At 43.0% G+C, this 26,702-nt stretch overlaps 1 protein-coding gene across 2 annotated transcripts; it reads left to right on the top strand.

Moving 5' to 3' along the window:
* On the top strand, nt 1-7,320 carry allc (allantoicase). 2 transcript variants are annotated; one of them, XM_030404435.1, is made up of 11 exons: nt 1-522; nt 1,824-1,874; nt 2,186-2,273; nt 4,320-4,439; nt 4,753-4,832; nt 4,920-5,052; nt 5,128-5,283; nt 5,403-5,476; nt 6,252-6,360; nt 6,444-6,562; nt 6,786-7,320. In XM_030404435.1, the coding sequence occupies exons 1-11, from the start codon at nt 433-435 to the stop codon at nt 6,963-6,965; spliced, it is 1,200 nt and encodes a 399-aa protein (XP_030260295.1). In that variant the 5' UTR covers nt 1-432; the 3' UTR covers nt 6,966-7,320. The 2 variants fall into 2 exon arrangements, with proteins under 2 accessions (XP_030260295.1, XP_030260296.1); XM_030404436.1 differs by having other exon boundaries at nt 392-522; nt 1,824-1,976.
* The last annotated feature ends 19,382 nt before the right edge of the window (nt 7,321-26,702 follow it).

Here is a 26,702-nt window from a genome sequence, read left to right as displayed (position 1 = left end):
CATTCGGTTGTGAGGGATGGTGTTTTTTAGGAGCTAAGCTGTGTTGATGACAGGAAAGCCGGAGGAGCTCACATTTTTTCTGACCGTGTTCAGCGACTGTAAGAAGCGAGTTTGAATCGTGTAGAATATGTATGCTTTTTCTTTTGGCATTTTTGTCGAATAAATATAAAAGACAAACTACTGTGGAGGACACACTTTTTGAAAAGCAATCATCAACCATAAGTTCCTGCGGAGTCAGAAAGGTTTTATTGGAAAACCTACACAGTGTTTGTGGTGTACTAACAGGACAGTATGGCTTCCTATAGTGCATGAAGCCGTCTCTCTCCAAACAAACAGTCTGCTGTCAGTGGACTTTGTCCTGCGGGACATACACTGTCAGCGGGTCCCTCAGGCTTAGCAGGACGAGCGGCTGCCTCCACATTTCTGTCCAACATGGCTGAGAGGAGAACAACCGTGAATGCAGCGGCAGAGCCAGACTTCTTGCAGTTTAATGATCTGGCCTGTGAGGCGGTCGGGGGGAAGGTGAGTCATTTTGAGATTTTCTTTTATCGCATGTAAACTGCAGTTGACATAACATACTTAACATAATGTCACACTTAGCTTTCAATAAGACAGTACATAATGTGATATTACATATACAACAGCAGGGAGTCACTTTAGGTGGAGTATGAGGCTATTAATGAAGCAAAAGTATTTGAAGATGTTAGTCAAGAGTTGTGCAACTGTGTCCCAATGTGTGTGTGTGTGTGTGTGTGTGCGCGTGCGTGCATGCGTGTTCATATTTGTAAATGTGTAACAGAATCTCAAAGTGTGTTCTGAGATTTGTTAATGTGTAGAGCAATCTGCAAATGTGTATCCGTATCTGGAGAAACTATGGAAGCCCTGAGGGGCAAGTTAAGACATTAATAATAATAATTTTTCTGATGGGGTGAAATAGAAACTTTTTTTAATTTTCTGGACTTTTTTAGGAATTAGTATTGTGGAAACAATTGGAGAATATGTGGTAAAGATGTGTTCAAACTAAGTATTACAAACCAATCACACATGCAAAAAAAAATTCTCCCTGAATTTTTTTCTTTCTCTGGATATTTTTTTAACTTGGTTTCACATGTGCAAATTCTCCTGAAAAAAGGTTTCACACAATTTTAAACATGAAACTCTTTGCTCAAAATTCACTTGCTATTCTACAGTCTTTTTTCCTCACAATGTCACAGATGGAAAAGAGGAAATTAGAGAGATTATTCTGGCAAAAAAAAGTTTTCAAGTCAGAAAAACAACAGGGGAAACACTTGAGATCAAACAGAAAAACAAAATGTCTTCACTTGCCCCTCAGGGCTTCAGTAGCATTCAGTTTTGAAGGCGTGTTGAGATTGTAAATGTGAAACAGACAAGTTTCATTTACAACTGCTGCAAAAATCACGCGTACAACATCAGCCAACTGAGTTCAAATGATGTCTCGTCTCAACATTTAGAATTATAAGACACACACACACACACACATTCAGACACAGATACACAACTCTTCACTCACATCTGCAGATAGATGGCTGAAAGGACCTCATAGTGGATCAGTTTAAACATCATTACATTTAGCTAGTTCGGTCAAATGGTTCCCAACCCGTCCCTCCATTGTTCTAGTCTCTATGCTCAGCTGAGCTGCTGGTTGTAGCTTCATCTTTACAGACATGAGTGTGAATAACACCCCAAAGAGGTGAACGATTCCTTTAAGATACCGATGAGTGCACCTGCAGTTATGGTCCATATTTTCAGGTGAAAACAGCTTGTTTTCTGTTGAATTAAGAGTCTCATGTTGTTTCTTTCAGGTGATTTTTGCTACAGATGAATGGTTTGCTCCCGCCGCCAACCTGCTCAAGGTACGACCGTGATCCACCACCTCGGTTTCAGGACAACATGACAGTGTTTCACTTCAGCAGCAGATCAAATATCTCATTACTGTCAAGAGGAAATGAGTCTTGGTGCGCATGATTTATACGATTATTTCATTTTAAAGGAGAAGTCTACTGCGTTTCCTAGATTTTTCTTATCAGACTCAAACCATCTTGTTTGTCCAACGCTCAACACTCTGTGACTTCCTGTCTGTGGCTCTCAGCTCCGAGGCGATAAATGTGAAATATTTCCTGCTTTGTTCTGTTCTGTCAATATTCTGAGCTGCGTGTTCACACAGAGAGAGCCACCGCAGTTCATCGCTTCTGCCTTCACTGAGTTTGGAAAGTGGATGGACGGATGGGAGACGAGGAGAAAAAGGATACCCGGTTTGTATCTGACAGCAGAGTGGAGTTTACATTCTCACTTGATTTCACTGAATTTGACTGAAAACTGAACATGAAAAAATTAAAATGAATTGTTTTTATTCCAGCACAGGTTCAGACTCAAATGTAGAAAACCAGGTGAATAACTATTTGAATAAAATAAATCAATAATAAAATACGACATGAAATAATACAGACAGGTGACAGCAGGGAGCAATACCAAGCTATACAATTTAAACATTACATCACTATATACTGTATGTAGTTGTGTCAATTATGAGTATTAGATACTAAATTATAATTTTTCGTGATGAAGATTATTGATAACAGTGATATAAATGTAAAATGTTAAGATAGATATTATTACCTATACATGAACACATAATATAAACATTTATCATTAAGCACACTAAAATTTGTGTTCTTTGAAAACTAGAATCTGTCAGATTTTTGCAGTAAAGGTCTAATATTACAATCAAAATTGAAAATATTATATATTAATCAAAGAGGACATGTTCACTGTTGAATGCTTTATGTTCATACTGACACACTCGTGAAACTTCATGTGAGTAAAAGCAGTTTCACACCGGTGCGATATGAAAATGCGGCACGGATTTGCAGAATATCCGTGCAGCGATTTTCCGCATGTAAACAATGCACACTTAGTCTTGAGCGAAATGTCTGATTCTTGTGTTCTAATTTCACACTAATCGAAAAAAAGTCGCGGCTCATTATCTCACATGAGTGCTCAAGCTCCTCAGTACCCACAGAGCCGGCTAATAACAATGGCAATTGGCTGGGCCTTTGATCAAGCATTTGTATTTATTTTTTCGTTTTTGTTTTTTAATAACTCAAAATAATGACAGTATTTCCAGCTAGAAAACGTGCATCTCTCTCCTTCCTCCATTGTTGTTTACGTTTGTGTCACTGCATGGTGTACACGTGAGTTGTCATGTTGAAAACGTGACTTGTCGCACACGTGACATCACTCCCCGAGATGCAAGAAGAAAGCAAAAATATATATATATACATACATATACAACATATGTGTCGGCTTTGTCGGGTGCATTAAGTGCGGCAATTGTTGCATTATTCAGTAAGATCATTCTAAACAGATTTCTGTAGTTCAAACAACTCGGAATTGTAGTTGAGAACGTCAGTTATAACAGCCCACGTATTAAAGAAATGTCGGGTTTAAATCAGGCTCGGGCTGATAATTACAGTTAATGTGCCGGGCATCTTTATTATTTCTGCCCGGTAAACCCACACACTCTTCTCCTACCTCATCAACACTCTACAACACATTTCCAAGGCGCCACCCAACAGGCACATGTGGTATAACACTGAACATCTGTACATTCACAATAAACACAATGGTTGGAATTGTGCATGTTTTCTCCAGCGTGGCGGTAAAAACAAAGATTTTGTCAGCCTCCTGTTGTCTCCTACACACCTGTCGATCTACAGCTGTGCAAAAGTTTCTCTGTGATTCCCAAAAGTTAGAAAGTGATCTCTGAGCTCTCCTCTCATCAGTGAATGGCTCTGGATCAGAGCCGACTCTGATGGTGTTTATTCCTCCAGGAGGTCTGTATCAACACAGACTCTCTCTCCAAGAGCTGGAGGCTCTGCGAAGCTGAACTCAAGAGACCCCTGGTGGCAGAAATGCAGCATTTAAAGAATACTGACCCAGATAGTTTTACAGTGTAAGAATGCACCTGTCAGCACTCTCTGGTGGACAAACTCTGTCATGAATACTTTGCTCTTAAATAACTTTTAACTAAGCTAACTTTGGCTCATCTCTGACATCTCATCTTGATTTTGAATTACGGAAATAATCTCTACTGAGGCCTTACTTAAATAATGGAATCATCAAAAGTATCCCAAATATGAACGAAACAAAGACACATCTAACGATTAAATGTCTTCTTCTCACTCTTATTTATACCGAAGAGAAAGACACTGACGCTGAACATTGTTAAATCTGTTAAACTGTTCTGAAGGCAACATCAACAACATGTCTGTATTTTTCTGTCTGATTCTTCCTGGCAGGTCATGACTGGTGCATCGTCCAGCTGGGAGTGCCGGGGCTGATCTACGGCTTCGATGTTGACACGTCCTTCTTCACTGGAAATCACTCGCCTTACGTCTCCATCCAGGCCGGCTGTCTGGGTACAAACTGCTCTGTCTGAAATTTGAGACTCAGACTTTACTCCACAAAGAGTGCAAGAAACATTTTGATGTAGCGTGTTGGGCTATCGATCACGTGGTTCATAGAACAGTTCTGGAGCTTCACAGTAAAACAGAGTTGCAGCATTCTGCTAAACAACTGAAGCAGCTGGAGACTTGATTTAAAACAGAGAAACTACCAAAGAAACATCAGATGTCTCCATACAGCTCGTCTGCTGTGATCACAGTCTGCAGGAGAGAACACATCACAACCTGATCTTAGACCAGATATAACTCTTCTCATGTTGTTCACCAGACAAACCTCCAACCTGCAGCCTGGAAGGAGATCGAACCGGCATGACTGCCTCTGAGAGTCAGCTGGCTGCTGTCGCCAAGGTAACACTGACAGCTGATGTTTGATTGACAGCTGATATTCAATTGCCAGCAGATGTTTTGATTTGCAGCTGATGTTTTCATTGACAGTTGGATTCGGAGGCGTGGCCGGAGCTGGTGTGCATGTCGCAGCTGAAGCCTGGATACTCAGACAGCTGTCACAACTACTTCAAGGTGAACTGTAACCACAGAGTCACACACCTGCGCCTCAACATGCACCCAGGTACACACACACACACACACACACACACACACACACACACGCCTGTGTCTTCATTGAGTTTGTTTGTGTCTCCAGATGGAGGAATCGCCAGACTGCGAGTGTACGGAATCGGGCTGAGAGACTGGTCGTCAATCTCCGCTGACCAAGACATCGATCTGGTGACTCTGACCAATGGGGGAGTCTGCCTCAGCTACAGTGACGCCCACTTTGGGCATCCACGCAACATGATTGGTTTGACTTTATTATTGTTTTCTTTAAAATGGTTTGATTGGTTTAAAATTGATTATCTTTATAGGTGATATTTAAGAGTCAGCCTCAGACATACTGCTGACATCAGTGACCTTCTGCAGGTCTCGGGCGAGCTGTCAACATGGCTGATGGCTGGGAAACAGCCCGCAGACTAGACCGACCAAAATACCTGAAGGTCTCTCTCTCTCTCTCTCACACTCACACACACACACACACACACACTCACACACACACACACACTCACACATTTGGTGAGTCCTTCCTTTCTGGACGTTTGAGAGGAACAAAATGTCCTTGTGTTCTCAGAATGGTCTTTCACTTTTCTTCTTCTATTGTTTTAAATCGATGCTCATGTACAGGTGAGCTGAGCTACATGTCATCATGTCAGTGATTCTCTGTGTCTTCTGGATCGGGTTGAAATTCAACCTGAAAATCGCCAAAACCATCAGGGTCACTATAATGATGTGTGATACCTATTAAGCCTGTTTTTCATTGGTTCAGGAGGTTTACAGGTTCGGTTTGCTATCTTGTTTTGTGTCTTGACAAATCATCTTGGTTCCTCTGTTCAATAGACAATTTATAACACAATTTCTTTCTTTTTTTTTTTACACTTCTCAGATTCTCATGAGATGTTCAGGATACATTTATATATAAGATGTTGGTGAGGCTGAGAACTAACGTGATCAACTGCAGATCATTAATTCACAACTGATAAAGTATCTGGAGTTTTACAAGGTCCCATCAAGCTCTGAAAAGTCGACTTGAAATGATCGATAACTGTCCTCACTTTCACAAAATGTCCTCACTAGTTAAGTTTCTTAATTTCTGCTCTCACATATAAGCAAGCTGTCTGTTAAAGTTGTCCTCTCTCGCTCTCTGTCCTTGTTTGTATTTTCCTGTCAGTGTGGACATACACAGCCTCTAACGTGTCTCTGCCGGTCGTCCTGCAGGTGGACCAGCAGGGGATCCTGCAGGTCCCTGGTTGGGAGTGGGCCGTGTTTCGTCTGGGTCACCCTGGAGTGATCCGCAGCATCGAGGTTGACACAAACCACTTCAAAGGTCAACACTCACCTTGACTGAGTAGAAAATTCATTCTTTACTCATGAATAGAAGAAAACATCTCACCGTGTTTCTACATGCAGGAAACTTCCCGGATTCCTGCAGGATGGAGGCTTGTTTTCTGACCTCCGAGGAGGAGGCTCAGTGCATCGAGACCGGGTGGACTTCTGGGAAATGGCAGGTCCTTCTTCCCCCTCAGAAAGTATGTTGGCTGCACATGTGACATCATTTCTCTTCACTTCCTTTTTGAAGGAGTCAGTTCCAACAGGAGCAACTAAACGAGCACAAACACTGTAACAGCCAATCAGCCGTCACAGTTTAGATTACATCATCGAGGTCCTGATAAGTCCTTTAATCTCTGTTCAGCCATTCAGTTATCATTTTAATGGATCTACTTCCTGTCTGCTGTCCCGTCTGTGCTGCAGCTCCGTCCTCATCACAGACATCTGTACAGCGAGACCGAGCTGACTCTGAGCCGACCTGTCAGTCACGTTCGTCTCGTCATCAGCCCGGACGGAGGAGTCAGTAGGCTGCGACTGTGGGGTCAACCCACGCCTGTCACTGCAGCTCCAGCCAATCAGCAGAGACCAGCATCCAAACTTTGACCCTCCAGACACTCGTCCTCCATCGCTGAGCATCAGACACAAGGATGATTTAAAGTTTCTGATGCGTGTGTGCCGGTGTTTCATAAGGCCGTCCGACACTTACATCAACACAACACATCCCATAATCCTCTGAGCTGACAGCATCACTGCAATGTTCAGGTTCATTCACACAGTCCACTCAGAGTCCAGAGAGAAATCTTTAAAACCCAAACCGAACAGAAATCATCAAAGTGGAGGGTATTCTGACTTAAATGATCAATTACCAAAATGTTTGTCTGTTAATAACTGACCTCAGCATGTTGAGGATGAACTCAGTGACACACGTGCTGAATAAAAACCTTCTGACTGGACTGAACTCAGTTTGTTTCTAGAACATTTTGATCACATTTGAGTCGCGGACTCAGAAAGACTGAGACATCTGCTGAGTGTGTGAAGGTGATTCTGTTCATGGTTGTTCTCTCATCATGAACAAACTGTAGATAACGATGCATATCCACTTGATATATTTTTGTTTGCTCTCCTTAAAACCTTAATGAGTCCACTTCATGCCCTTTGACTCACAGTGAACCCATTCCATGCTCATTTACCTAAATCCCCTCTGTCCGTCCTCATCACGCTCATGTATTCAGTTCTGAGCTGAGTTTGGATCTCCTCCGTCACTCCGCCAATCGATGACGTCTTCATCTCCATTAATGTGTGATAAAAACGATCAGGTAGTCATCAATCAGCTGCTCATTGATTATCTTTAGTCTTCTGTCATCACTCCTCATTCTCTCTTACCACCACCCAAGGTCAAATGTAATCAACCTCAGCTGTGTTGTCACCCTCCTCACAGCCTCCCACTCCAGACACTCCCAGCGCTGAGCTTGGACCTGACCTTTCACTTCTCCTGTGAGGCTCAGCAGACAGATCGACGTGTGTGTGTGTGTGTGTGTGTGTGTGTGGCCTCAAACTCTTAACTTCATTACATTTAAATTTCATAGCGTGTTTCCAGGTGTAACTGTGTATGTTTTAAAGGAACAGTTCACCCAAAAACAGTAAACTCCCTCATCCTCTCCACCTCCGGATGATATAAAGTCAGGTGAAGTGTTGTAGTCCACAATACAGTTCTGGAGCTTCACAGTAAAACAGAGTTGCAGCACTCTGCTAAACATCTGATGCAGCTGAAAACTTGATTTAAATCAGAGAAACAACCAAAGAAACATCAGATGTCTCCATCAGCTCGTCTGCTGTGATCACAGTCTGCAGGAGAGAACACATCACTAACTGATCTCAGACCAGATGTACACCTTCAGTAACATGGTGTACATCTGGTCTCCTCAGATCAGTTTGTGATCTCATGTCTTTTGCAGACTGTGATCACAGCAGATGAGCTGTATGGAGACTGCAGAGCCTCACCTGCTATAAACTGACATCAGAGCATCACATTTTAAAGCTCAAATAAAGTCGTCAATAAGTCTGTCGTCTTTCATGCAAAGAGCCAGCCCGAGGCATAAGCGAACTAAGCGGCAGCTTGGGGCCCCTTTTTTTCACATATTAAAGACATTAAACAAGTAACATGAATTAATGGATAATTCAAGACAAGATGATTCTGATTTCATGCTCAATATACCTGCCTACAACTACTGTGTCTGCCAGCATTTGAGTCATGCGCTTAAACTAGACACCTCGCGTGCAGAGACAAAGCAAGGATGGATTTTGGATGGAATTCCTCTGAATGAACCTGAATGACCCAAGAAGTGAAGGGGCCCTGAAGCCCAATTCGTGACGTGAAGTCACTACCTCAACAAGTCAAAAAGCAAAAGGCTATGAATCTGAATGAATCTCTAGCTGGCCATCCCAAAAAGGCACCAGGGGGGGGCATCTTATGCATCTGTGCCCAGGGGGACAGTATCTGTCACTGTATTAATACAAATTTATAATGTACCATTATAGTGTTACATTTGTGTCAATACATTTCAAGCACAGGTGACTCCGCGATGGTGGGAGGGGGGCCCCAAATCAAATTCTGCTTAGGGCCCCCAAAAGGCTTGGGCCAGCACTGGTCATGCACACACAGATGTAAAAGGAGCAATGTGGGCATCAGTATCTTATCCAAGCAAGCTTCCAATGCAGCTGGAGCTGTGGACGGTGTGCATGCTTTGCTGACAGGGGTTTGTTTTAAAGAAGCCCACCTGTCTGGCTTCTGGATGAATTGGATGTTGCAGTTGTTAATCTAATCCAGTTGAATCATTAACAAGAGGGCGAACACTGCAGCTGTCACTCACATGACAACAGAGCTCCACCCAACACCAGTCTGACCTGCTGAATACAAAATGTGAGTCGTCGTAGTTAACATAGTTAAATGCAGATGATGCAGGATCTGTGTGTTGCTACCTTTAACACACTATTCAGACATGAGCAGCATGTGACCACGTTCTTTAGTGTGTACGCACATGTGTCCTCAACAACAGTGAAGAAGAAGCCACTCCCTTCACAAATCATCAGATTTTAAGAGTTCACCTAAAGAAGAGAGTCACTGCCAGCTGTTGTTCCAGCAGGAGATTCAGACATGTCTGTTACTTTATTCTCCTCTGTCTTGTTCAGAGTCACTCAATAGTAGTTGTAGTTTAAAGTTTTCACCTCCTGACTTCCTGTGTGATGAGTTCAGCAGGATACAGACACTGCTGCAATACACTTGTGCCAGCAGGGGGCAGCAGAGACCAGGTCCGACTCCTGCACACAGGAAGTTCACCTACAGACCAGACATGTTAAGGCAGGAACACACCGGCCCAACCGTTGGACGTCTTAAGCGTTTGGAGAGACTCAGACGAGGTCGGGAACAAATATGTTCGGTGTGTTCAGCTGCGTTGGAAGCTTTCGGAGCCGTGCGGACGTTGTCAGCTCCGATTCAACATGCGAAGTCTGAGGAGGAGGGCTGTCGGCCGTCTGAGCCATTGGATTCTCTGATTGCCGGTTTGCTAACGAATCAGCTCGGTGTGTGGGAGGGGCGGAATACTGTGTGTGCATTGGTTTTCTATGCACTCCGTTCCGTCATTCCCTGTTTTCATGTTTTGGAGAACTGGCATGAGACTAGCTGTTATTGTGTCCGTTCAGGACAAATTAATCTGTGTTCGTTTGGTAATGCCTCGCTGCATGTTTAGTATGCAGCTGTTTTTGTCTGAAATAGTTAAGTTTCGTTTTGATTGAAAGTTAAGAGAGTTGCGTGCATAAAACTCTAGTCCAGCGTCTTTAACACTAGAGCCAGCCGCTTATTGCATCTCGCGCAAGCGCAGAATGTACACGCTACTGTGGAGCTGGCAGCATGTTGAAGCAGTGTGTTCAATGCAACTTTTGTGCCGAACGGGTCAGACAAGAGGCAACAGAGTGGTCGGAAAGTGGTCGGATAAGGCAGTTGGACGTCTGGGTGGTGTGTGGGGGCCTTAGAGAGAGGAGGCTGTCTGCGACACCTCAGTTCAGCCTGTAAACGCCTCAACTCACAGTGTGATAAAAAAAAAAGACCTCGATCATCAAACTAAACAGGTTTTAAAAGTTTCATCCACGTTAACAAATACATGTTGGATTAGGTTTTAAATAGTCATTTAAGATGCAAGGATACAACTGTGACCACCTGCAGCTGCAACATTCTCAGGAAGGATTTTAATTTCCTTCACACCAGACTAACCAAGTGTGATATTCATCTATCTATCTATCTATCTATCATACATGTGATATGTATACATATATCATATATACATACTATATATATATATATATATATATATGATACATATATATAGATATATATCATATATATATGATACATGTATCCATCCATCCATCCATCCATTTTCGTCCGCTTATCCGGGGGCATCAGGGGGCAGCTGCCTGAGCAGGGACACCCAGACTTCCCTCTCCCCGGACACTGCCTCCAGCTCTTCCGGGAGGATCCCAAGGCGTTCCCAGGCCAGCTGAGTGACATAGTCACACCAGCGTGTCCTGGGTCTTCCCCATGATACCTGTATATACATATATACATATCTCTGTTTTGAAATGAGCTAATTCTTCTTACTGAACTACAGTAACACTACAGAACTACATTTGGTTACTAGAAAGAGAAAACTAGTGGAGATATTCTTTTTTTAAGTTCACAGATTCTTTGTTTGGGTAGGAATGCCGTCCTGTTATTGATCTGATGACTGATGACATTCTGCAACACCTATTTTAATGAGCAGATGTTGGAAACGATCCTCTTTCTTGATGTTCAGAACAAATTTCAACCTAATCCAGTGAAAATCAACCATTGTTGAGGGTGCAAACACAAACAAGCAATGACCTGATGGCATGTAGCTTATTGGACTCTGTGTATAATACACATACATACTTTACATTAGGTTGTTTACATTTAGCCGGAATCAGTAATGAAAGCAAGATGAAAACATGAAATGCCTTCAACATCACAGCAGATCTCACGTGATACCATGTGTCAGGCTTTGTTTGCACATGTTCCTGATGAAAACGTCTGTATGTTCTCTTCTTCTCACATGTGGAGCTTTAAACAACACCTGCAGTGTGAAATAATACAGATTTATGTTCTGGAGGTTTGTGTCGGCGTGTGCTGACTCCCCTGGTGGATTTAAATATTCCAGAAAAATAAAAACAGGATGCATTTGGCTTCTGTGTGAGACAGAAGCTGAACACACTCAGATGTTAGTGACTGGGCCAGTCGAGCCTCATCGGTCAACCTGACGCCTCCGACTGAACCTGTGATGGAGATCAGTCTGCTGTCAGACAGTCTGAGATGTTCAGAGCAGTAAGGGCTTTTGTCTGAAGGTGGAGGACTTTGGGTAATAACACAGAGAGCCTGCCGTCCCTCCTCATCACCTCCATCATCCTCCTCTGATTCGCTCCGCCAGGCTGGAGGTCTTAGACTGGATGAGGGGGGGAGTTGACCTCGGCCTCTGCGCTGTGGTTTTGCTGATGAGGCTGCCGCTCTCTCTCAGGGGGATTCACACCAACACTGTTTTACCAAATCTCTCCAGCATGGGTCGTTGGAAATGTGATTCCTGAGTCTCTGGGGAAATAAGCATGCAAGGTGCTGCTGCTGTTCGCCCATCAGCTAGAGTAATATTCTCAGCTTTTAATAATGAGCCGAGCTGAGGGGATCCAGAAGCCCCCGGGACTCTGAGTGACGCCAGGGGAGAGCCTGCCAGTTTTATGAGGCCATTGTCACACTCAGAGTCAACGTCCTCAGACAACACAGACGCTAACAGTCTGCAGCGATGCTTACATACTAATGTTTAGCAGGTAGGCTATAATGTTTCACCACATGAGTTTAGCTTATTAGCATGCTAGCATGATCTAATAAGCTCTAAACACACAGCACAGCTGAGGATGATGAGGATGTCATTAGGGTTTTTTATGAACATAAAGAATTTTTTCAGATTTATACCAAAACAGAATAAATCATAAATCACTTGAACACACTTGTCTGGAACAAAATAAAACAGGAAATGAAACCACAAACTCAAACTACAACATCACTGTATTTAAAATCCTCTGATGTGGTTCAACAGCTGTACCAAGTCTGTCAGTCAGAACCAAACTTAGAATGAAAACAGAATCAGACTTTCTTGTTTCTTTTCTGACGTCATGTTCAAAGTGACCTGACACAGATTCACCTGATGCAATCGGCTGATGTTAATGATTAAACTCAGGAGGAGTGAACGTGATGAACATGTCGACCCCTCCATAACTCTTACTTCAGTTTAAATGAATTGTCCATTTATTCATCCATCAGTTCAGGTCTGATCCAGTTGAATGTGGAGCTCAGGTGTCGTCCAGGCGTCACAGCTGTCGAATGTTTCAAACCCTGGCTGTACTTTAGACACTGCATGTGCATCAGTAATCCTAAACAAACACTGTTTCTTCTGTGAGTGATGATATCAGAAACTACAGAGACCAGATGCATCAGGAAGCTCCTGAGCCTTTTTACACCAAAATGTGAAATGATCCTTTAAAAGCAGAAACCTGAACACTGATTCTAGAAGCTGCCTTCAGTCGCCTCTTCTTCAGTACGATAAGTTTCCTCTGTAGGAGACCTCATCAGTCTCCCATCACCGTTCAGACGGTGGCTATTGATCCACATCAGCTCGGTCCAAACACACAAACGGCTCATTGTCCTGAGAAATGAAAAGTCAGCACAACATGGAGGCCGCATGCCTGTTCTGTCTGAGCTCATTATGCCTGTTTGATTCACCCGCTGACGATCAGAGAAAAACACACAAGGAAGAAATCGATGTGTGAGTTGTTCAACGTTTGTGTTAAATCTGTTGAGCTGCAGTACAAACTAGAGTTATTATTCAGAACATGACTGAACGGAGACACAGACGAAAGGTCCGTCCTCGTCTGGGATGATTCATTGCCTTCTCCTCAAGTAACTAAGAACACTTACTCTGCTTTAATTAGGTCGGATTTAGAGGTACTTGTACTTCACTTGAATATTTGAGTGCTGAGTCTGCTTCTACTCCGTTGTGCTCTTTAGTTCACTGCATTGGTTTTGAGGAGCTTTAATTTGTAGGGACAACTTCCTGTCCTTCAGATGAAATATACAATGTGTCTCAACGCTTCACATGAATGTGACAAACACACGAGTCACATCTCTCAAAGCTAAAGCTGCTTTAACACTTCTGCTTCAGTCACATGATGTCATCCTGAGAGTAAAAATGTTCATTAATTAAGATTCTTCACATAGGTGTTGGTAAATCATCCTGCAGCAGAATCACCGCGCTGTGTGTTTGTGTCTGTCTGTGTGTCTGTGTGTGTGTTTGTGTGTGTCTGTGTGTCTGTGTGTGTATGTGTGTTAAGCCTGCAGACGCCACCAGGGAGTCGTCCAATCAACGGCCAGAATATCTTTCCCTGCTTTACTCCAGACAGTCTCTTAGTTCATTTCTTCGTCACACTCAGTTGCTCACCCCTCGCTCGCTCAGCCTTCAAGTGTCTGGAGTAGATGCAGAGAGAGAGAGAGGCAGAAAGGAAGAGAGAGAGAGAGAGAGGCAGAAAGGCAGAGAGAGAGAGAGGCAGAAAGGAAGAGAGAGAGAGAGGCAGAAAGGAAGAGAGAGAGAGAGAGAGGCAGAAAGGCAGAGAGAGAGAGAGAGAGGCAGAAAGGAAGAGAGAGAGAGAGGCAGAAACGAAGAGAGAGAGAGAGAGGGGCAGAAAGGCAGAGAGAGAGAGAGGCAGAAACGAAGAGAGAGAGGCAGAAACGAAGAGAGAGAGGCAGAAAGGCAGAGAGAGAGAGAGGCAGAAAGGCAGAGAGAGAGAGAGAGACAGAAAGGCAGAGAGAGAGAGAGAGGCAGAAAGGCAGAGAGAGAGAGAGGCAGTGAAGTGTGGGGTCCTCTTGTAAACCAAGACTTTGAAAAATGGGACAAACACCCAATAGAAACCCTGCACACTGAGATCTGTAAGAGCATCCTCAGAGTTCACAGGAACACCCCCAACAACGGATGCAGAGCTGAACTCGGCCAATTTCCCCTTTTAATTAGGATACAAAAAAGAGCAATCAAATTCTACAAACACCTAAAAGCTAGTGACCCAAACTCCTATCATTACAAAGCTCTCCATCTCCAAGAGGAGCAGATAGAGAGGAGTCCCCTCAGCCAGCTGGTCCTGAGGCTCACCTCCTCTAACAGCACCAGGCCTCAGGACCGCCCCCAAGAAATCTGGACCAACCAGATTATAGCTAAAGAGAAAGAAACTTACATTAACTATTGGACATCCACCACAAAAACTCAAAGCAAACTTCAATGTTATTCAGATCTAAACAGACAGTACACGCTGGCAGAGTACCTGACCACCGTGACTGATGGGAAACTGAGAAAGACTTTGACCATGTACAGACTCAGTGGCCACAGCCTGGCCATAGAGACGGGCCGACACCGGCAGACCTGGCTGCCCAGAGAGGCCCGGCTGTGTCGGCTCTGTCCACACAGACAGCTGGAGACTGAGACACATTTCCTGCTACAGTGTAGCGCATATCAGGACATTAGAACAAAGTTCTTTAAACAAATTAAATGCAAACTCCAAGATTTTGATTCACTGTCTGACCAGATAAAAATGCAACACGTACTTGGAGAAAACAGTGTCAGCGCCACAGAAGCAGCCAGATATGTGAGAGCCTGTCACAGCCTGAGAGACGAGCAGCACAACAACACATGACAGCTGCAGTTTGTCTCCTCACTCACCAATCACCTCCTCTACTCCATGTGGGCTCTTTGTTTGTTTGTTTGGAGTTTTTGTTCTTGATCTGTTTCTTTGTTTTTATTTGTATTTTTTTTTTTTTTTTTTATGTATTTCTTATATTATTATTTTTTTACATTTGATTCGCACCTTATTGAATTAATATATTCTTGTTAATTGTTTCTTTCCTTGTTGATTCTGAACAAATGTTAATTACTTCTATGCCATTTTGCCATTCTGCCATTTCTTTTTTCTTTTTATTTATCTGTCTATGTTATTCTATTTAATGAATTGTGTCATCTTTGAAGCTTTGGCAATATTGTTCACCAAACATTCATGCCAATAAAGCACACTGAAATTGAAATTGAGAGGCAGAAAGGCAGAGAGAGAGAGAGGCAGAAAGGCAGAGAGAGACAGAGAGAGAGAGAGAGAGAGAGACAGACAGAGAGTTGAAGGCAGTGAGTTCACAGGGATTGATATGTTCAAAGAAAAGATGGTGTGTATTGATTTAAAACACACAAACACACAACTCCTGCCTCATGTTTAATCATTAGTAAAGTAAAGATCAATATCTGTGTAAGATACAGGTGATGTTTGAAGACAGCGTTCAGATGCTCTGATGGTATTTAAGTGTTAAGCAGGTGGACGTGTCATTTTATTAAAGACAAGAAGAATATTATTACATTATGAAATTAAATGTGAATATTAGAAAGACACTTTGATAAATACTTATGTTTATTTCTGTCTCACAAACTGGTCAAAGAGAAATGTCCCATCAGGCTACACTCTCTGCTTGAGGAGGAAGAGGAGCACCTGTAGAACACCTGTGGACCCTCCTCCTGTCAGACTTTGTCTCGCTCTTCTTGCTCTCTTGTAGTCTCTGCAGCCGTCATTTGCTTGTACCTTCGACATCTTTGTTTTAAACAGAGTTGCGTTCGTGAGGAAATAAAAAATGGCTGCCACGAGGTGAACTCATTTGACTGAGCCCCCTGTGATGTCACATGAGGCTGAAACCTGACTGTGTCCTGAAAGGCAGTGAATCTCCCCCCCCCCAGATTGAATTCCTGCCATGTGCCTGGGCCACTGATTGGCTGATCAGGAGGTGATATTGTCTATTATGAACATGTCACATGTGAAATCCTCCCAGCAGAGACGACAGCAGACAGCAGTCACATCTGACACAAGCTGCAAGAAAATCAGAATCACCACAGATGACCTCATGAGACCCGCTCGATGATCATCAGCTGAGAAAAGTACCAACACTGGTCTTTACTGTGCACCACAGAAACAGATGATGGATCCACAACCAGTGAGCTCAGTTTACTGCAGTCAATATAAAATAAACTGTCAAAGTGACATGAGGCATCATGAAGCAAGTTTTTAATTCAGCCAATCAAACACAGTAAATTGACAAAAAAATTTAAAGAAACAATTCTAAACGCCCAGTCCTGCAGCGTAACGTGTGACATCCTCAGGAATATCTGAACAAACACAGCAAAGAAACGAATAACTCACCTGAACCTGAGACTATAACAAGACGCCACCAAGGTCACCTTCTACTGAGCTCACTGCATTGATACAAAACAACACGAACACACATCCTGTGATACAGGAAGAAGACAAACTGAACACGACTCCGCCCGACTCCACCTGACTTCGACTGACTCCACCTCCTCATCCTTGCAGCACAGATGACTCAGATCTGAACTGAGGCTGTGCGGTCTCTGAGCGTGGTTGAAAAAAAAGAAAAGAAAAACACAGTGACTGTCAGTCAACTTGCTTTATTTTGAAATCCTCCAGACAGACAGACTGAGCTGCTGTCAGGTTTCAGGTTTCTGTCGCTCCTTCTTCCTCCAACTTGTTTTGCCCTCTCAGACTCCTCCGGTGGCCGTGCCCCCCCAACTCCCTCTGACCTTTCTCCTTTCACCAAACAGTAAAAACAAATAGAAATCTGATCTGTGTTCAGCCGGAGCAGAGCGATGTGTTTCTGGAAGGATGAAGATGCAGAAGCTGCTGCTGATTCAGATGACCAGCAACAAGATCTCATCTTTCTGTTCTCTGAATTCTCTGTAAGGTTCCTCAGTGGAAGTAAAAAGGCTGGTGTATAATGAAATTGACCATTTACAATCTACTGTTCTGGTGTAACCCCCCTAAACTGTTGTGCCTCAGATTTGCCCATCTCAGACCAAAAGCTAATATCCTTTAATGTCATACTGAGGTTATCCAGGACTAACATGCCTCACTCTACCACTTTTCGAAACATCACAGATATTCATTTGTCGGCCCTCTCAAGTGGAATTGATGACTTTCCCAGCAGCGACAATTTATCTACCAGAGATGAACCGGTATCCCACTTCAATCTCAGATTTCATTGACAGCTAAATACTCTTGCGCCTCTGAAAACAAGGTCTGTTTCCTTTGCCCACTCTGCTCCTTGGTTTACACCAGCACTACGCCAGCTCAAAACCAAAGGCGGTCGCCTGGAACGCATTTATGTCAAAACCGGCCTAACAATGCGTAGAGAAATGCACCATAATCACATACTCCAATGGGACAAGGATGCTATTTCTTTAGCCAAAACCACATACCACTCAACCTTAATCAGGACAGCAGATGGGAACACTAGAGCCCTATTCTCCACCATCAACAATATCCTGAAACCACCTGACGCTCTACCCCCTAATCGACTCACAGTTACACTGTGCGATAACTTCATGACCTTCTTCAATGCCAAAATTCATCCACCAGACATTGACTGCTTCAAATAACTGCACCCATAAACTGCCATCTGTCTCTGAAATAAAGGAACTCATCTTTAAATCCAAATAAATCTGCCTGCCAGTTAGACCCCCTGCCTACCTACCTGATATAAAGCTGGACTTCTGGTGTTCATCATCACTAAAGACCACTGCAGTTACTCCAACTATCAATTAACCCGGTGCAGATCCAAATGATTTGAACAACTTTCGTCCCATCTTAAACTTGCAATTTATCTCAAAATACCTGAGAGAACTGTTGCAGCTCAGCTAAACACCCATCTGTCTCTCTACAATCTCTTTGTACAATTTCAGTCTGGCTTTCATCCCCTTCATAGCACTGAGACAGCCCTCGTGAAAATCACAAATGACCTCTTGATGGCATCTGACTCTGGTTTACTCTCCATCCTGGTTCTCCTCGACCTCAGCGCAGCCTTCAACCCTGTCTCTCATGATATCCTCCTGGAATCACTGACATCCCTCTGGATTGGCTGAAATCCTATCTCAGTGGTCACACACAATTTGTCCAACTCAAGATCTTCCTCCTCTCCAGTCTCCAGCGGTGTTCCCCAGGGCTCTGTCCTTGCCCCCCCCCCTTCTCACCATTTACCTTCTGCCACTTGGACACATTCTCAGGAAATGTCAGGTTTAATTCCACTGCTATGCTGACGATACCCTGCTCTGTGTTTTCACCAAGCTTACTTTCACACTGCCTCCCACAGCTCTATCCAACTGCCTACTGGAGATTAAATCCTGGTTCTCACTCAACTTCCTTAAACTGAACAGTGACAAAACCGAGGTCCTCCTCATTGGCACCATATCCACCCTAGCAAAGCACAACCCCTTCTCTCCCATTGACAATTCCACTGTCCTACCTTCACCCAAGGTAAGGAGCCTGGGTGTCTTCCTGGATGCCACATTAACCTTCGAAGACCACATCCATTATGTTCCCCGGTCTGCTTTCTTCCATCTACGCAACATCAACCGTCTCCGTCCCTTACTCACACCAGTCTCGTGAACACCCTGATGACATCTCGTCTGGACTACTCTACTTCTCTCCTACATGGTCTTCCTTGGAAATCACTCAATAAACTCCAACTGGTCCAGAACGCAGCTGCCCGTATCATCACCAGAACTCCCTCTGCTGAACACATCACTCCAGCCCTGCAGCAACTCAATTGGCTCCATATCAAATCCTGCATTGATTTCAAGATTCTACTCCTCACTTTCAAGATGCTTCACAACCTGCCACCATCATATCTCGCTGAACTGATCCATACCCACACACCCTCCCACACTCTCCGATCCTCTTCTACCATCTAGCTCTTTACCCCATCTGCCAACCGAACCACCATGGAGGTCAAGAGCTTTCAGCAGAGCTGCCCCCAGCCTCTGGAACTCTCTCCCACCAGACATTCATACTTCTGACACTGTCCCAACTTTTAAAAACCCGCCTGACAACAGACTTATTCAGAGTAGCTTACTCTGTATCAGACTAATCATATAAACACACTCTTGCGTATACTTTATTCCACTCTATTGCACTATTCCCACCCCAGAAGCTCAACCCTGCCTAACCCGGCCCGGTTGACTTCCTGTATGGTGAGGATTGCAGAGTAGGAATTCTGTGCCGAGCTCGTGGCACTATGTAATTGCATCTTCTTATTTATTTATTTTTCCTCATTTGCACTAAGTTGTCTCCTGTTTTTGTTATACTGTTGTTCTTATGTGCGGTGTCCTTGAGTGCTTTGAAAGGCGCATTTAAATAAAATGCATTATTATTATTATTGTTATAGCTGTGTTTAAACTGTGACCTGACCTGAGATATAACTTTGTTGGTAAGTCACAAAGTTTCCTTTTACCTTCAGGTTGTGAGTTTGATTCCCACTTTGGACACAGCTTCCATCTCAAGAAGACTTTGTGTCTCACACTGCTGTCTGCTGTTTCACCTTCATCACTTCAACACAATGTTCAACATCAAACCTGAAATAAATGTTTCGTGTTTTGATTGATGTAATAATTGTCTACATGTTGGTCCAGAACCCTGATCAGGAGTCCGCAAAGCTCCACTGAAGGTTGTGAAGGTTTCTTGATAAGACCCAGATACTGGTAGGACTGAAGAAGAAGAAGAAGAAGAAGAAGAAGAAGAAGAAGAAGAACAGAAACAATAGTTCAGTCGAGGCCTTCCAATTTTTTCTTCCAAACTTCTCAGAAAAACGATGGAGTGCAGAAAGTTCTGGTAGCTCTGCTACTTCAGAACCACGTTTGTTCTTCTCTTTCACAAATGAAAAAAATAAGTAAAATATCATCTTCTCCCAAAGATAGAACTGAACCCAGCGCCTCTGGATCCAAACACAGAGTCGTGACCACCAGACTCTTTAGGACAACAGGAGCTGACCATCTTGTTTGATGGTCCAGACGGCTCACCAAGAAGAAGATGAAGAGATTGAAGTTCTGAAGTTGAGAGCAGAAAGTTGTCCATCCAGAGTTTCCTGTCCAGATCTATGAAGGTGAATTCTGTGCAAATTCTTCCCTCAGTCTGATCTTCTTTGTCCCTCTGGTTGTTTGTGTTCATCAGCGCTGAAGATGGTCCAGAGTTGGGACGTGGGGACACCAAAACAGAACATTTAGAAAAAGTAAAAAAAAAACAAGTACAAATACAAATATAATGAAACTAAAACTAAGTGAAATAAATCTGAAAATAATAAAGATACAAAATAAGTTTACATTTTTTTTTATAAAAAGCACTAAATAAAAACAGGAACATTCCAGCATACTTATGAGCAAACGTTTCTTCCATCAGATGAGCCTCGTCTCTCTGCAGTCAGTGATATGAAGTCTTCACTGTCGTCGTCTCTTCCTGCCGGACTGTCCACAGTCACAGTCTCTGTAATCTGTTCTGTGGACGTTGCGGCAGCGTTCTGGAGTCTCGCCTCGGGGCCTTTTTCATATCCAGCCAGTCCATCACATCACAGCTCTGCTCTATCCACGAGACAGAAGCCATTCTGTTGGCTCTGAAATAGAATCAAGTATACATTATTCATGTGGGAGCATCCCTGGAGGAGCTCATTAAACTCTGCACAGCAAACGCAGAAGACAGCATATTATTAAATGCGTCTCTGCTCACCGAGACCACTCATCCTCACTTTGATGTGATGGAGGGAAGCTGAGAGAATCACTTCGACAGTTTAAAGACACCGGTTCTGCCCGTCTGTACGGAGGACTGAACACAACAGAATCAATCGTGAAAATATTAAGAATCCACAACAACTAAAAGGAGTCAGGGATCAATGTGTCAACAGAATGGAGAGGTTTCTTTAGTTTCCACGTTTAGCTGAAGGATTCAGACCTGATGGTACCGTCCAATCACCGCACAGCTACATTAACACACAGGAGTCAGGGCCGTACACATGATTTTAAGAATATCAAGTTCCAAAACTCTAACCTTGCTATGTAGTACAGGGTACTAGAAATATTGGGGCCCCCTCCATGCTAGCGGGGTCTGGGGGTTGCCCCCCCAGAAGACAGATTTGAAAAATTACCTCTTAACTGATGATGTCTGGTGAATTTTGTGAAAACTAATTGATAAATTGAGATAAATATATTTCATACATTATAGCATATTACAATACAGCCAATTAGGCCTTAAGAAAACCAAATAGGTTATTATATTCAGCCCATTTATAGAGTAGCAAAGTAGTCGATATATGCAAGACTGAACTATAAAGTGGTGAAATATAAAGACAGTCGTGATAACCTAGAAATGGAACTTTACAATTACACTTCTCTCTCTCTCTTTGCAGTAAGTGTGTCTTTGCTTGACGTAGCCTTTTCATTTTCATCTGTCAGTGAATGAAGGAAACACCTGGTCAGCTGATAGGCTGTTTACATGCTTCTACAGTCTGCTAGAGTTGAGTCATGATAAAACCTTAAAAAGGCTAGCTGCTGAGCACAGTTTACACAGATTATGCAATCTAAGGATGAGAAAGCACCAACGTTTCCATCACAACGCATTTTTAGCCCAATCGTCGTAACAGTCAGTAAAAGTGCATTTGTTTGTGTAACTTTATGACTATTCCTGTTTATCTGATGCTGTAGAGACACTGGTCTTCTTCAAAACTGAGTTAATAAGTACGTCTCTGCCTCTCCTCTGGCCAACACACTGACCTGACGCCAGCTGGACTGATATAAATATGAATTTATGAAAATATTTGATCAAACCAGGGCTGTCAATGTTTTTTCTTAGATTTAAGTGGGTTAGGGTTAGGGTTACCCCAGTGGGTAGGCTACCTCGTAACACACATCAGTTTAGATTTTCATAGTTAATCAGTCAATGGGTGGAGGGATGACAAATTACAAATACTCTGGTGCAGCATGGAGGGAAGGCAAAAGTGTTCTCTCCTGTCCTCTAAAATGTTACCACTTAAGTACAGATGCAGAGAGAAGGTTACCTTCATTTACAACATTCAAATCATTTTCTTTCCATAACAATGACCCCTTCATGTTTGGGTGTAGATAGATAGATAGATAGATAGATAGATACTTGAGTCGTCCCCTCAGGGAAATTCTATATCCTGTATATCCTGTCTTTCCCAGGACAGTGATACTTTGATGTTTTTTATAGGACAGTAAATGACATCTTATCTACATTTCGGTATCCTCCCATGTAGAAGACATGTGGCTTTCTGACACCTCAAGCAAAATGGCATTCTCCCCTTCTCCTCTCACATCCTGCTCCTGTCTTTACAGCACACTGATCACTGCCAGGAAAACTATGTAATTTCTTACACTACTTGAAAAAAAAAACGAGGTCCGGACATCGGTGGCCTCAATACTGGGTACAGCATGGTCTGAATGACCTCCTGTGATGTCACTTCCTGCTCTATATGAAATAAACCTGTCAATCACTGAGACATCAGACTCCATGTTTCTACTCAAAGACAGAAACAAGGTCCTGTAGAATATTTGCTTAATTAACAAGAAGTTCCAAATAATGCAGAATGAGTCAGAGACAGAGTTTCAAACAGTGCGTTTACATGCACAGTTTAGTCAGATTACAGCCATAGTTCCACTCTGCTGCTCAATCGGACAACTGCAATTATCCGAGTATACATGCCGGTGAGAAAATCAAATTACTGCCGAAAGCATGTCATACCCGGTACACTAGGTGGCGCTGTGCCCATTTCAACTAGTGTTAACGGCGCATTTCCGGCTGACCTCTTTACGTCACCAGCTGCCTCGGCATTCAAGAAAGATGGCGTACGAAGAGCGAGACGAAGCTACATCTTTGTACACTTCGCATATGGTGTACATGATAATTACACACACTAGATGCACAATGGAGCTCTTTCTCTCTTTCTTGCGGTGATTTCGGAGGAAAGACGCCGCCGCCCGTCTACTTCCGGCTCACGGCCCCGGGGAAAAATCTCGCGCCTGCGCAGAACGCAAAATCCGATCCGATCCGCTGGAAACGTATACATGCAGGAGTAATGCGACTTTCAATCGAATAATCTACGTGGTGTAATTCCACTATGAGAAATCCGATCCGGTCCGATTTTAGTCAGACTAAGGTGTATACATGCATCTTAAAGATCCGATCATAGTCAGACTAACACAGTAATTCGGTTTTCTTGAGTGTCATGTAAACGCACTGACAGAGAGAGTTTATAAAGTGTCTCCAACTCAACAACTCACTAAACTGACACATTTGTTAAGGGAGTCTGGGGACTTTCGCCACAGGGACAAAGAAGTAGCCCATATTGTTACTGTTTAGTGTCTTTGTAACATGTGACATGTTTAGATCAATAACATGTTTCTTCTTTCATAAATGGCGCGTAAATGGTGAAATCAGCGTGTAGCCTGTTCCGGGCTACCGTGAGTCGTCTCGGTTGGCACGAAGCATACAGTGGTCGATTTAAGCCTTTTATTGCTCAAATCTCTCAAACACAATAATTGACAATGTTGCGATCGCAGCTCTTGTGTCTCGCTTCCTGGCTTTTCTACTGAGCATCTCCCAAGCTTCCTCTACTTAAGGTCCAGCTTGCTACTGCATATAAATGGACAGAGTGATTAGTAACTGTGTTCCAGCTCTGCCAATCACTCACCTGGCGCTGCTCTCCTGAGCGCTCTCCACCTCTCTCTCAGTGTAAATAGTGTGTACCTCCTCCTCCTCCACCTCCTCCTCCTACTTCTTCTTCTTCTCCTCCTCCTCCTCCTCTTCCTCACATGGTGACAGGAGCTTGTATTTATTCATTTCCTAATAAATACTGTATCTGTGGCTCCTCTTTAAAAAGACAGGACATTTTTACAGCAGCAGCTTGAGTTCAGCACCATGTTCCTGTCATGTTTTGTCCTCCGTACCTCTCAGGTGAGTGGATAATGACTCAGAGCTCACAGACTGACAAAAGCACTCATGTGAATGTTGCTCCTCCATCAGCTTGGGGAAACAGGAAGCTCTGGCAGGAGCTCAGGAGGAAACTTCAAACGGCGACCTGCCGGTGAACTTGTGCGGACCGGTCGCCTCAGCGGGGTCCATTCCCGTCTAATTAAAAATGCAGTGACGAGCCAGGCGCCCTGCGGCTGCACGCTGTTTGAAGTGTAGCTCCCGTGATGCTGGATGTGGAGTGTGTCAGGGTGGGGAATAAATGATAGAGGAGGAGAGACGGCTGCTAATGAGATGCTCTGCTCGGTGGGAAGATGAAATTCATCAGCAGCAGCAGAAATTATTACTGAGACATGAAACATGAAACATACAGAGAGCTCAAAGAAGGAGAAGAAGAAAAAGAACAACAACAAGAAGGAAAACAAGGAAAACAAGAAGAGGAAGAAGAAACGTTAACTTTAGCCAGCTAACGTTAACCTAGTGAGCACCAACCGGGATTTCAACATATATATCTAGTTGAAAACTGGGTGATATTCGGTCTGAATCGGTTAAAATATGTGTCACAAAACACACATTTGTTTAATCATTTTCATAATTTGTTGAGTTGTAGAAAGAGAGACGGTATTAATAACTGCGAAGGTTTTTCTCCAAAGTCATATTGCACTGGTAGGCGAAATGTGTTCTGCACAAAGACGTAATCCCGGTGAAATATGGTCTGAATGTGAACTTTTAATCAACGTCTTCACATAGTCAGTGATAAAACTTTCAGTTTTGAACCAGTTTTGAACGTCTTATCACCGGTGACCATAGTCGTTTTGTCTTTTCAACAGAAAAATGCTCACTGGGAATTTGCAATCTCCTCCAACACAGAGTAATTATATAGCTAACCTTGTGACTTCAGTGTGGATACCAAGTGGCTAACCTCTCAAAAAATTGTACAGAAAAAATATTTACATCAATATGTGGCGGTCTATGGTGATATTGTGGCAGGCGGCCACAAATAAATCAATGTATGGGAAACAGTGTGGGGTAAGAGAGATAGGCTAATGATCTATTGGCCAACAAAGACATGTAAAATGCATGCCATGGCAAAAGTAAGTTAGTATGTATTCAGCAAGGTCAAACATAAGCTAATTTTTACTAACCTAAATATATTGTTGGAGTGTATGAAATACACAGTGATGTATTAACACATCATGGAATCAAATATAATTTGCTTTCTTATAGTTCTACACTATGTGGTCCATATCTTTGCACCCCGAGGAGGGCATCCCTGCCGCAAGGCGTTGGTGCGGTTTATCATTTTTCTGTAAGTATTAGCCATAATAATACAGGTTTTTATAGGGATAGTTCGTGTTTTTTGAAGTGGGGTCATATAAAGTACATATCTATAGTCATGGGCGAGGCTAGGGACAGCACCCCTAAAACTTGGAGTAAGAAATCATGTTATTCTAAAGTTTTTGTTCGTCTTTGACAAGATTAAATCATGTCCAAAACATACTCCGTAGTTTGTGGTTTAAACTGTATATGTTAACGACAAAAATGAAAACACCCCCGCTTAGCAAATGGTATCATCCTCTTCTCACGCGCTACTTCTCCTCTGTACCTGCACCGCTCCACAGTCCGACCGTCGTCCAGCACGACACACAGAGAAAGAATCTGTTTAGTTGTAGTGTTGTGAATCAACTAACTCATCCAAAGCCAGTAATATCACGGGCGAATGGGGAATTAAGTTGCACACAGTGAAAGCACTACACCCTAAGTTATCTTAAAATTGAGTATTATTTTCATTACTGCTATTTGTATAATTTCTACAAGTCATCGTTTAAGTTGAGTGACTGAAGTCCTCGTCATCCTATTCAAAGGCTGCAACAGGCGACTCATGGAACCGGGGTGAAGTTAGTTTCAGGTTGGATATTCACTCGGGTCCAGCTGAGACTGTACTGAGGTTCTGCCAGTGTGAGCAGCAGGAGGACGGTCAGCTCACCTCCAGAGCCTCCCGCTGAATCACTGAGACTGATTTAGGGACCGTCATTAAATTACTTAGCATAAATATATTAATACAAAATAATTGCAGTTTTTTCAATGTCTTCCATGTCATGTGACCCAGCTACTCCAAACCAGCTGCAGATTGTATCAGTAAACTGGAGGAATGAGACACAGCTCTAATTATTGTACTTTAGTGCTTCCCTTATATGCAGAAATTATGATTTTTTTTTCTCAATAGCGTCCATGTCATGTGGCCCACTGACTTCTGAAACAGATTCTGTTTCCATAAAAAATAAATAATAATAACAATAAAGAAAATAATAGTAACAAAGTTCTCTAATGCTCAAGAGGTTAAAATATTTTCAAGCAGCAATGCCAACTTCTACATTATTTTGT

The sequence above is a fragment of the Sparus aurata genome, chromosome 22 (genome assembly GCF_900880675.1).
Source record: "Sparus aurata chromosome 22, fSpaAur1.1, whole genome shotgun sequence".
In the NCBI taxonomy this organism is placed as follows: domain Eukaryota; kingdom Metazoa; phylum Chordata; class Actinopteri; order Spariformes; family Sparidae; genus Sparus; species Sparus aurata.
This window is presented reverse-complemented; position numbering and strand designations above follow the sequence as displayed.

What these genes read in the sequence shown, in the direction of transcription:
- allc (XM_030404435.1), top strand. Translation starts at nt 433, where the DNA reads ATGGCTGAGAGGAGAACAACCGTGAATGCAGCGGCAGAGCCAGACTTC. An exon ending in CATCCAGGCCGGCTGTCTGG is followed by an intron (nt 4,440 to 4,752) that starts GTACAAACTGCT and finishes GTTGTTCACCAG; the next exon opens with ACAAACCTCCAACCTGCAGC. An exon ending in ACCGACCAAAATACCTGAAG is followed by an intron (nt 5,477 to 6,251) that starts GTCTCTCTCTCT and finishes GTCGTCCTGCAG; the next exon opens with GTGGACCAGCAGGGGATCCT.